Source organism: Alosa pseudoharengus, unplaced genomic scaffold (genome assembly GCF_046254945.1).
Source record: "Alosa pseudoharengus isolate Yale_2024_CS ecotype anadromous, Long Island Sound unplaced genomic scaffold, YU_APseudo_1.1 YU_APseudo_1.1_scf_1, whole genome shotgun sequence".
In the NCBI taxonomy this organism is placed as follows: Eukaryota; Metazoa; Chordata; class Actinopteri; order Clupeiformes; family Clupeidae; genus Alosa; species Alosa pseudoharengus.
This window is the reverse complement of record NW_027468564.1, coordinates 33,452,711-33,465,210: the sequence shown is the minus strand read 5'-3', so window position 1 is coordinate 33,465,210 and position 12,500 is coordinate 33,452,711. Positions and strand designations below refer to the sequence as shown.

General features: G+C 46.4%; 1 protein-coding gene across 4 annotated transcripts in view; it reads left to right on the top strand.

Annotated features, from left to right (window-relative positions):
• Window positions 1-12,500, top strand: part of sh2d3a (SH2 domain containing 3A) — a 20,744-nt gene that overhangs the window by 1,350 nt on the left and 6,894 nt on the right. The window contains exons 2-10 of one of the 4 annotated variants that reach the window (XM_076287648.1): window positions 15-116; window positions 1,104-1,187; window positions 1,565-1,802; window positions 5,316-5,349; window positions 5,594-5,713; window positions 6,655-6,798; window positions 8,631-8,890; window positions 9,748-9,830; window positions 11,005-11,759. In XM_076287648.1, coding sequence (XP_076143763.1) covers window positions 47-116; window positions 1,104-1,187; window positions 1,565-1,802; window positions 5,316-5,349; window positions 5,594-5,713; window positions 6,655-6,798; window positions 8,631-8,890; window positions 9,748-9,830; window positions 11,005-11,759 — 1,788 coding nt within the window. In that variant the 5' untranslated portion in view covers window positions 15-46. Of the gene's footprint in view, window positions 1-14; window positions 117-1,069; window positions 1,188-1,564; window positions 1,803-3,111; window positions 3,463-5,315; window positions 5,350-5,593; window positions 5,714-6,654; window positions 6,799-8,630; window positions 8,891-9,747; window positions 9,831-11,004; window positions 11,760-12,500 lie in introns of those variants that run through there. The other 3 variants (XM_076287638.1, XM_076287658.1, XM_076287668.1) reach the window with 3 other exon arrangements.

The following is a 12,500-nucleotide window of genomic DNA, read 5'->3' as shown; positions in this document are numbered from 1 at the left end:
TATATGTCCTGTAGGCTGCGACAGACATGAACAATCGATCTATAGCATGGTGGTTGAGACAGATTGGCCTGCCCCAGTACACCAAGAGCCTGGAGGGAGAGTATTATGGTCTGGAGGTGAGATTCTCCACATCTTAGTTTGCTGATGACATATTTTTAAGCCATTCCATTTATACGGTTAAGCCCATAATGATCCACACCCACACATTGATTTAAGATAATTTCTTGTTTAACCTAGATAGCACAGAAATGTTTCTTTCTGTACATGTATTGTCCTTTATCTTTAAGAATTTCCAGACAGAAGGAGCCTATTGGTCAAATTCAAATTCAATAAAAATCAAAAATATGAATAGCTTTGGCTTATCTGTAGGGTACTTGATACCATGGGCTTACTTGGATATGAATAGTTTGTTTCCAAAACATGATATCTTTTTTTTACATTTTGGTCTTCAAGTAATTTCAGTTAACCAGTATTTGGGTATTTGATTTTCCTTTACTCAATCAAAATAACACAACTGTGATTTTATTTATATTACCTGAAACACACAATAGACTTACTAATGCTTATAACCACACTCTTCATATGATTTCTCACCCACCGAGTCTGGCACATTCTATCGAGTAATAGCTACGTGTTATTCGTGGGTTAAAGTGTGACCACTTGAACATCAGCTGCTCCTGCGTCTTCTTTGATCCTGTTGTACAGTGATTTATTCTACCACAGTTCATCCCCAGTGTGTGGGTGTCTGTGTTTATGCCAGCTGACACCAGAGTTTGGTGGAGCTGAGGCTGTGTGTGTGTGTGTGTGTGTGTGTGTGTGTGTGTGTGTGTGTGTGTGTGTGTGTGTGTGTGTGTGATTTTTTCAATCACCTTCCACCATGATCTGCTTCTGTTTGTCTGCTGCCTTTACAGTCTTGGATATATTTTATAATATTAATATTTATATATCTATATTTTCTCTCTGAAACTCTACCCAGTAGGGCAGTATTCTAATGCGTGTGTGTGTGTCTGTGCGTGTGTGTGTGTGTGTGTGTGTGTGTGTGTGTGTGTGTGTGTGTGTGTGTGTGTAGGGTTTATTGAATGTAACTGATAAAAATCTAAAAGATGCAGGGGTGGATGTTGCCGATCATAGAGCCACCATACTCGCCCAGCTAGGCAGACACCAACAGAGACTGCAGCCTACCACAGGTACGCACATGTATACACACACACTCTCACACACACACACACACACACACACACACACACACACACACACACACATTTCCATGCACAAACATACACACACACACACGCACACACACACATGCACACAGGATTACACATTGTTAGTCACAAGTACTCACTATCTAGAGACGATCACAGGCAGGTATTGTAGGGGCTTGTTGTCTCTCTCCCTCAATCTCACTCACACACACATACACATACACATACACATACACATACACATACACATACACATACACACACATACACATACACACACATACACACACACACACACACACACACACACACACACAATTTACCAGTGAGAGTGATCTGACCGCGGTCCTCTTCCCCAGATGTGTACGCAACGGTGCAGCGTAGGGTGAGCCGTAAGCACTCGCTAGGCTCCTCGCTGGACCTCAGCCGGCCGCGCAACGACCTCTTCCGCCAGAGCATTGTGCCCCGCCTCCGTCGCCGTGGCGATAACAGCGCCCGCCTCTCCTCGTCCTGCTCTCAGCTCCGTCCGCTAGAGGAGCCCAATCCTGACCTTCAACCTCCCTTTGAGGAGCCTACCACACAGAAGCAGAAGCAGAGGTATAGCTGGTGACAGACTGGCTCTCTGGGTGTGTGTGTGTGTGTGTGTGTGTGTGTGTGTGTGTGTGTGGGTGTGCATGTGTGCCTATGTGTGTGTGTGTGTATGTGACACATAATGTATTGGTGTATGTGTGTGGTAGAGCAAGTGGGTGTGAGAGAGAGTGTGTACTTGTGTGGGTGTGGGTGTGTGTATATGTGCAGAGATTGCAGGTACACTACACACATACACACAGACACAGAAACAGACACACACACACACACACACACACACACACACACGCGCGCCTTGCCCAATAAGTGCCTGACTCTATATCTGTTTCTATCTGTCTGCACACAGTTATATTCAGGGGTATTCTGTCATGTGTCATTGTTGTGGTGACAATGTCAGTACCGTGCCTGTGTGTGTGTGTGTCTGCAATTCGGCCTCTGACCCATTCTTTTGTACTGCCATGTTTTTGTGGGTAAAGTTCAAGTGTAACTTTCCCGCAGTCAGTGAAAGTGCTGTCTTTGGCTCCCCCTATTGCTCCCTCTCCCACGCCAGTCTCCCCCAACGAATTCTGCAGTCTGCTTCACCTGATCCAGTGAGATTACCTCCACATTCCTTTCTCTCTCCCTTTCTCTCTCTCTCTCTCTCCCTTTCTCTCTCTCTCTCTCTCTCTCTCTCTCTCTCACTCTCTCTCTCACACACACACACACACACAGAGTGACCTGGGGTGTGGCAGTTGCAGAATGTTACATTTTCGCTGTGCCATAGGGGATTTGTGGATTACAGTTTACCTGCATTGGAGAATGACTGATCATGAAACACCTCTAAAAACCTCACTAACCTAACAAGGAGCAGAAAATAACTAATGGATATGAAAAATATATAAGGCAAAACAATATTGAGTAACACCAAATGACACCATATAGCCATGATCACATATTTCTCTTTTTGTTGTTTTACTCTGTTTACTTTTGAGTACAAGATGACATAGTGCCAAGGAAGTTACTGAGGTTAATTAGCTACCTGTAAAAGTTGTCATCTTGAGAAAGTTGTCATCTTTCTAGAATTGTTCACTGTTCGCAACCCCCTATTGCCGCTGACGGTCGTTCGGCCTTGGGTGAAGTGCAGTAGCTCTTGCGCAACACTGCAAGGCAAGCAAGGTAGTAAACCTTTCCCTGTCTGGGCCAACCACGTGTGCGGCCATCCCGCTGGAACAGCTGGCAACCGAGGCTGCACTGGTCGGTCGCTGTACACTGGAAGAGGGCGGGGTGTATCAAGCCGCCACAAGTCCCACGGGCCAAGACAAACATGTTACAGGCAGGCTGCAAGGTTCGACAGTATCGTGTCAGTGCACAAGGTGAGACCGTGAAGTTCCTGCGCGCGGCGGGAGGAGGAGGAGGGTCTTAAACTCGCCCGCCCGTAGGCTCGGGGCAAGAGATTGCGGAATCCGTGGAATTCCGTAGACAGCAGTGGTTCTCGGTTAAGAGGCGCGCTGAGGAAGGGAGGGGGGTGATCCAGGAAACGTGTGAAGACTCGTCAATGGCTGAGCATAGGGTGAGATTCCAGGATACATCTGATGTTTTAAATGTGTGGTTTCGGGCTGTCAGTGCCGGTGTTTTCGAAACCCAAAATCCCAGGTTGAATATGTGAAGAACCTGAACCACAAGTCTACAGGTAAGAGAAGAGAGTTTAATTTCAAACTTTTCGTCTACTGTAAAACTGCAAAACTGCTGTAAAACAAATCTTGCCATTTAAACACACCTTTCAGTTGCATGAATGCTGTACGATTTGAACGCTACCTATTCTCACTAGACTGCATTTTCAGAAGAGTAGGTTACAATTCATTAAAGTGGGCTATACTCAAAAGTTCTTGTTCGGCTACTTGCTTCTTGTTCTTAATTAATTCTTTATCAGAAGGCGTTGCCTGTAAATTGTCAGTCTCCATACTTACGCTTACTTCACCTGCTGCAGGCTCCAAGTAGTCTTTTGGACTCTTGCCTTCAGTCGTGGTGGCAGATTTTTCGCCTACATGTACACGTGAAATAGACATATAAGTCACGCACTTTTGTAACGATGAGTAATCTTTTGTAATGAGAGAGTTTGGCCGAAACCCGATGGGTTGTTGAACCGCAGGTTGTTGAACTCCATTGTCAAAATACTTAATTTACGCACAGAATAGCTCAACACTGTGCTGTTTAGCCTACTACAGTAAGGTAACGATGAGTTAATGTGGCCATTTAACGTCCGTACATGATAGTTGCAGAGTTGCAGGGTATTTAATCTCCAGTTAGGCAACATAGGTACATGTGGAAATAATGGAGTAACTAATGGCAGGCCTACACATCCCATTGAAATATATGCAGCTGCATTCAGCTTATATTTGAATAGATGGCTACAATATATTATACAATATACTGGACTATGTTCAAGCTGCATATATGTGGATGTTATTTTTCTGTATGAGAGTTGTTGCCACTGTGCTCTAAAGGGGTCAATGCGTAATGGATCAAGGAGTGATTTTCTGAATGGGGGTTAATGTAACCTATACGGGACATAGGCCTATGCTTACTTCCCATTTACGTTGAGCTTTTGGTGATGAGGAAAACATTTTTGATTCCCATGACCCACACCAGGAAGACATAAACGCGTAACCACGGCAACATCTCCCCACGCTTCTCCCGCCCTGCGTCTGTTTCAGGACACAGAGGAGGGTGCACTACAATGGGAAGGAAAAGGCTATTAAAAGACACTTAGCCTCGCGGAAAACACAGGCCTTTTGGCAGCGTCCCCTATCCTGTACAACACGCACAACACTCCCCGTCTGCCAAGTTCTCAGTGTCCGAGAGAGTCCCTGTCGGCCAATTTTCACAACATCATCCCTGTATCGCCCAGACAGACCCAACGATGATTAACGGCCATGAAAGATCTCGCACCATGGTCTCATTCTCATATTGTTTCGGTTGCGAAATCAGAATCCCACAGCGGACCGCGCACAGCCTTGAACCGAAGTCAACAGTGACAGCAGCCTCGGGTGTGGTGAAAGTTTGGGCGGATACAGAACTCAGAATTCGACTTAGCAGAAAACTTGGGCCAGAATGATAACCGAAAAACAAACATGACGTATAAGATAAAATGCACATACTTATAGCGTGAAACTTATCCTACTTAGGAGACACGTGTGTGTGGGCGTGTGTATTTTGCACGTTTGTGTGTGAGCGGATGGGGTTAGTGGTTGGAGCAACATGCCGTTATTTTTCCCTGTTAGTCTGTAAAACACCGAGAAGATATTAAGGTAGAACGTCTGGATTGTAAAAGCTGATTTTCTTTCTTTTTTTGTTTGTTTAAACGCATTCAGTTAAACAAGCTTGAGGCCCTCTTGGGGTAGGCTGGCGGAACAGCTCTCTCCGCGGGGGGAGCAAATTGACTTAACACAAATGAGAAACAGCGTCTCTGACATCAGTTCACGGGGTCGACTTCTCTCGCAGCTGTACTCATGATGGTGTCTGTGTTTTTGGTTTGTTTTGCAGCAAGCGGAAGAGTGTTGCCGCTTTCCTAAGCCAGGTAAGATTTACCGTGACCACACGTTGCCAATTCAGTTCAGCTGCTAACATAAACAAATAGTCACAATAAAACAAAACACGTTTTTATGTTTTTTGGTTGGTCCAAATTCGTGTCTGCTGTGACATGGTAAATGAGCTGCATGTCAAAGAAGTAGTTTAAGTTAGTTCAGCGCTCATGAATAAATATTGTTATAATGTACTTGGGGGAAAAGCGGCGTTTGGCAACAGACTGTTGAACTGTGCAGGTGTTTGGTGGACGTAAAGACATGATGGAGTCCCTGAAGAAGGAGCTAGAGGAGGAGCTGAAGCTGAACACAGACGACATACGTAGCCATGCCTGGTACCACGGGGAGATAAACAGAGAGGTACACACACACACACACACACACAGACAGATAAAAGCACACATGTAAACAGGGCCTCTTTTGCCCTCCCTTACCCCAACTGTCACTCCTCACTTCAGGTTCTCTCTCCTCTAACCTCTCCCTCTGTTTCTCCTCTCTCTCTTTCTTGTCCTCTGTTTTTCCTCTCTCTTTCTCTCTCTCTCTTTTTCGTCCTTCCATATCACCTGTTTCTTGGCACTTTCCACTTCTCATTCTTTTTCTCTCGGTTCTCTCTCTCATGCATTCCTCTCTGCTCTGTCTCTCTTCCTCTTGTTTTCTTATCCTCACTTCACCTCAACTGGTCTTCTGACACCTTCCCTCTGGGTGACTTTACTCTTTCTAGCTATTGCTAATATTCTAATATTTCTCTCTCTCTCTTTTCTTTTTCCACACACACACTTCCACACACTCTCTCTCTCTTTCTATCTTTTCTTTTTTCACACACACACTTCTGCACTCTCTCTCTTTCTCTCTCTCTTTTTTTTTCTCTCTCTCTCTCTCTCTCTCTGTCTCTTCTGAAATGGTTATTCCGTCTCAGTTGCGCTTTGCTAGCACAACTGTAATGTTTTACGCAGCATTGCCGAAGCTAAACTGGGGAGAAAAGTCATTATTGTAATGATGTTGCTACGACACCATCACCAGCGGCAATAAAACCAGCCGTAAAACTCTCCACCCCACCCCTCACTTTCTCCATATGTTTTCAAAGGTTCATTCATTGACACAACAAGAATGTTGTGTTGTCAAGGCACGTAAACAACAACAAAGAACAACAACAACAACTATAACAATAAGCTTGAACCACAACAACATGTACACCCTCTCTCTACCCCCACCCTCTCTCCCCACCCTCTTTCTCTCTCTCTCTCCCTCCCTCCCTCCCTCCTCTCTCTCCTTCTCTCTCCCTCTCTCTCTCTGTTCTGTAGGATGCAGAGACGTTGCTGGAGCGGGATGGGGACTTCCTGATACGCAACTCACACTCCAGTCCCGATGACTACGTGCTCAGCTGTCGTTGGAAGGACGGGCCGATGCACTTCAAGATCATCCGCGTGGTGCTACGCCCCAAGAAGGTTTGTGTTTGTATGTGTGTGAGTGTGTGTGTGTGTGTGTGTTTGTGTGTGTGTGTAGAATGATAAGCATTAAAGTGAGAGAGAGAGAGCAAGAGAGAGAGAGAGAAAGAGTGAGAGTGTGTGTGTGTTTAGTCCCTTTCCCATCGGGGGGATTTTTGCAGAACATAGCGTTCCTAGAACCCTTGTCTGAGGTTATTTGCAAGGTGTCTGCCAGCCAGTTTAAGTTATGTTAGCAAGCGAACTTTAGCACAACTGCCCACAAAGTACTGCTTGCTGGCGAAGTGCTAATTTCAAAACGTTACTGACATATAGACACTTTACAACGACTATCAACACACAGGACGAGTTGACCAATCACAGTCCTTGCGGTCTGTGTCGCCTTGGAGCGAAGTTACAATTTTTTGGAGGTGCAGCGAGCTACAGCGGAGGGGTCGGAGAGGGGTTCGCAGTGACGCAGAGGGGTCTGTGGGGGTACGCCGTCGATTTGACGCAGAAGCATAAAACAGCCTTTAGTGACCTAGGTCTACATTGATTGGCCCAACTTATAAGTCACGCCCACTGTCAACCCAAGTTGAATGGGCAATTTGCAATTGAATGGGCAACCAGTTCCTATGGCCACTTGGCCAGTGCAAATGCAAATGGCAAAATCGGTTTTGGGGGAGAGTAGTTAGTAGAACTGTTTACAGTAGAAGTGGACTGTTCCTATAACTATGTTCATGTAACTACTTGGTCGGAAAGAGGCTTTTGTGCGTGTGAGAGGGGGGTGGGGGTTGGGGGGGGTGATGATCTAAGAGAGTTGTGTGCTTGTGTTTGAGATGATGTGCGTTTGTGGTTTTAATCAGGTGGTTAGGGCAGCATGTGAACGACATGCATGTGGATGCACAATACTGTGTACACTAGTGCGGTCAAAATTAACACATTAAAGGTGCAGTCAGCGATTGTACACAATTTCAAGCTCAAAAATTCTTTTTGTCACATTCAGCAATCATTTCCTCATGAGTCATGACCACCAGCTGCCTATTCTGTGAGTGCAGTGTAAAAAAGACGACCTCTGTAGGTAGCTCAGGCTTCGGAAACTGGAAACAAACAAATTGGGGGCAGCCAGTCCCCCAAACGAAAACGAGTTTCTCTGGGAATACTGAAGGGAGGGGTGAGCTACCTCTCTAGTGTGTTTCGTTTTGTCCTTGGTTAAAATATAGTGTATGCTGTTTTGGACAAAAGCGTCTGCTAATAAATTTAAATATAAATATAAAGATAAACAAATGTGACTTCCTGCACAACCACTGACTGCACCTTTAACCCGAGACCTTTTATTGTGTGATTATAGTAAGATCAAACCAATGTGATACTTTATTGATCCCCAGGGGAAATTCAAGGAGATGTTGATGGACGCTAATTAATTATGGACCACGAAATCTCAACTTTCTTGGCTCAGTTCTACAGCTGAGTTGGTGACCCATGGTACCAAAATAAACTAAATGAGCCATGGGTTTGTGATAGGATATACAACATATTTACAGATGTGTCATACATGATCGCTATAGATTACGCATAGCTACACGGACTATATGTGGGTGTATGGAGCTCATTCAAACCTAGTCTTGAGCTGTATATTATATTATACATACATGGATTATATCACAAACGTATCTGTGTATATTAGATAGATATAACCAATAACTAGATATATGGATTATATCACAAACATATCTGTGTATATTAAATGGATATAACCGATAACTAGATGTATGGATTATATCACAAACGTATCTGTGTATATTAGATGGATATAACCAATAACTAGATGTATGGATTATATCACATATGTGCAGGGCTACACGCGGGAGCTTTTCCAGTTTGAGGACGATCAGTTTGACAACATTCCGGCGCTGGTTCGTTTCCATGTGGGCGGCCGTCTGCCCATCTCACACGCGTCTGGCGCCGTCATCTTCCACCCAATCACGCGCACCCTGCCCTTACGGGTCATCAGAGAGCGCCAGGTGGCCAAGGCGCCTCGGGACCACAGCAAGAGGCGGAGCCTAAGCTCTACGCACATGGACATGCTGCAGGTCCCCAACAACAACCTGCTCAGGTGAGTAGGCACGCACACACACGCGCGCACACACACGCGCACGCACACACACACACACGCGCGCACACACACGCGCATGCACACACACACCTACAGCACACGCACATGCACACACACGCGCACGCACACACACACCTACAGTACATGCACACGCACATCTACACGCACACACACACACACCTACAGTACACGCACACGCACACGCACACACACGCGCACGCACACACACACCTACAGTACACGCACACGCACACACACGCGCACGCACACACACACCTACAGTACACGCACACGCACACACACGCGCACGCACACACACACCTACAGTACACGCACACGCACACACAAGCGCACACACACACACACCTACAGTACACGCACACCTACATGCACACGCACACACACCTACACGCACACACACACACACACACACACACACACACACACAGGTGAACACACACACACACACACATACAGTACACAATCAATACCTGATAAGCATAAAAGCATAGAAACACACTCACTGGTTCTCATACATCGAAGCACACGTGCTGATATTCACCTCAGCTTGAAAACTTGACCTTCGACCTTCAGCTCAGCCTCAACCAATAATATGCAAGAACATGGCTTGGGCTTGGACATTCATAATGTTTATGTATAATGACTTATGTAAACATTTTGTAGTTTGTATTTACCATTGATGTGATTGTAGAAATATGTACGTATATTTACCTTTCCAAGGAGGCAATGTGTAGCTTGTGGGTTATGTGTGTGTGTGCTTAGTTGCTATTAGTAACAATGAGTGTCTGTGTGTGTGTGTGTGTGTGTGTGTGTGTGTGTGTGTCATTGTCCTTAAGGAGCGGGAGTCAGCCGGCAAACCTGGAGAATGTGGGCAGGCCATCCTTACAGTCAGCTCAGTCTGACAGCAACCTGCGCACAGGTGAGCTCACACACACACACGCACGCACGCACACACACACACACACACACGCACACACACACACACACAAACACACACACACACACACAAAAATTCATAAACACATAAACACAAACACAGTCATGAATGCACAGGGCACTAATTTGAATTTGCAAAAAATAAACAACTAATAGTTGTTGTCTAGTCGTTATGTAGACAACATAACATTATTACAAGTGCTGGTTGTTGGCAGAAGGTTTTACTTCCTTAAAAGTTTATCCGTAGCAGACGTGTTCTTATTGTGAGCTGCTTCAATACTTTAATAACAACTTACTTCCTTTTAGACATTTTAAATGGGGCAGCCGTGGCCTACTGGTTAGTGCTTTGGACTTGTAACTGGAGGGTTGCTGGTTCGAACCCTGAGCAGTAGGCACGGCTGAAGTGTCCTTGAGCAAGGCACCTAACCCCTCACTGCTCCCCGAGCGCCGCTGTTGCTGCAGGCAGCTCACTGCACCGTGGATTAGTGTGTGCTTCCCCTCACTGTGTGTTCACTGTGTGCTGAATGTGTTTCACTAATTTGGATTTGGATTTGGATTTGGAAACAGATTGGGATAAATGCAGAGACCAAATTTCCCTCACCGGATCAAAAGAGTATATACTTACTTACTAAAGTCTGAAGAATGTCTAGCCCGTTTACCCAAACCATTTTGTCTATGACTACAGCACCGACTAGTGATTTTGATTATGGCCTTGTTGACTAATTCATGAAACCCCTATCTTCATTTAAAAATGACACCTGATATCAAGTGATATCAGAGCTGCCATTGGTAGTGAGCATATTCGTCTGGGTTTAGTTTACCCTGGCTACTGTAGGCCATTTTCAGGGGCCAAATATAGTATCTAGATTAGTTCATTTCTTTTCAAAAGGTTGACATTTCTGTATTATAACCTCCTTATTCTAATATTTGAGATACTCATTTTTGGTTTTCATGAGCTAATAAGCCGTAATCATCAAGATTACAATAAAATTTGGCTTGAGATATTTTACTTTATATGTAATGAATGTAGCATATGTGAAAGATCCACTTTTTGAACTAAATTAGGGGGTAAAAAAAATAAACTTTTCCAGGATATTCGAATTTTTTGAGACCTACTCTGAAACAAGCACACATTCTGACTCATTTCCCCTCACCAGGAGTTCCACCCATCAACCAATCAACCACCTGCGGCCCCGCCCCCATCTCGCCAGTGTTCCGCACGGGCAGCGAGCCCCTCCTGAGTCCGCGTTCGGTCAAGCGCCCCGGCCAATCCCCGTTCTCCCCTTCCTCTTCCAACCCCACTTCCTCCTTTGGCCCCTCCCCTTCCCCCGAAGGCGCCACACTCCGCGGCTCCGACGGGCAGCTGCACTCCCGGGCGCCGCCCAAACCGCTGCGCGTCTCCGCCCTCTTCCCCTCTTCCCCCAACGCCACGCCCTCTCCCTCGGCGCTGGCCGCTGCCATGGCGATGGCGACGCCGTCGACGAGGCCGCGCCCCGACCCCTCGTGCTTCTACGACGTGCTGGTGCCGCAGATCCCGCCGTCCATGCTGCCGCGCGGCCACGCCGCCCGCCTCCGCGCCGAGGAGAAGTGGCAGAGCCGCGCCCGGCTCACCGAGACCAGCTTCGGCTTCCTGGAGACGCCGCCGCCGCCGCTGCTGCTCCCCCTGCGACAGGAAGGGGACGTGGACACACAGGAAGTGACGTCGGCGTCGTCGGCGGAGGAAGAGCAAGTGGCGTTTGTGAGGCCGCGGGAGGAGACGGAGTCCAGCTTCCGGCTGGAGAGGTTCGAGTCGCTGCTGCTGCCGGAGGGGAACAAGCCGCTGGAGCAGGCCGTGCTGATGCAGCTCAAAGAGATGTTCTCACGCGCGCCTGTACGCACCACCGCCCTGCACATGCTCAGTGTGGACTGCCAGGTATACACACACACACACACACATACAGACACACAAAAACAAACACACACACACACACACACACAGACACACACACAGACACACACACACACATACACACACACACACACACACTCACACACTCACACAGATGCAGACATACACACACACACAAATGCAGACATACACACAAAAACAAACACACACACACACACACACACACACACACACACACACACACACGCACACACACACACACACACACACACACAGAGATAGATATGCAGACACATATTTATATATAAATAAAATAAAATGGTCATACACTACCTGGCCAAAAACAGGTCACCATCTGGATTTAACTAAGCAAATAGGTAAGAGCTGTGGGAGAAGTGCTATGATTGCTGCAGTTGGTCAGGTGTAGGTTTAGCAATGGTGTGTGCCCAAAGAATGAGGTCAGCTGACTACCTGAATATACCAAATGACCAGGTTATTCTATCAGTGGATTTTTTCTTCCCTGATGGGTACGGCCCTATTCCAAGATGACAGGATTCATCGGGGTCAAATTGTGAAACAGGGGTTCAGGGAGCATGAGACATCTTTTTCACACATGGATTGGCCACCACAGTCCAGACCTTAACCCCCTTGAGAATCTTTGAGATGTGCTGGAGGAAACTGCGCAGTGGTCCGAATCTCCCATCATCAATACAAGATCTTGGCGAAAAATTAATGCAATGCTGGACGTAAATAAATGTTGTGACA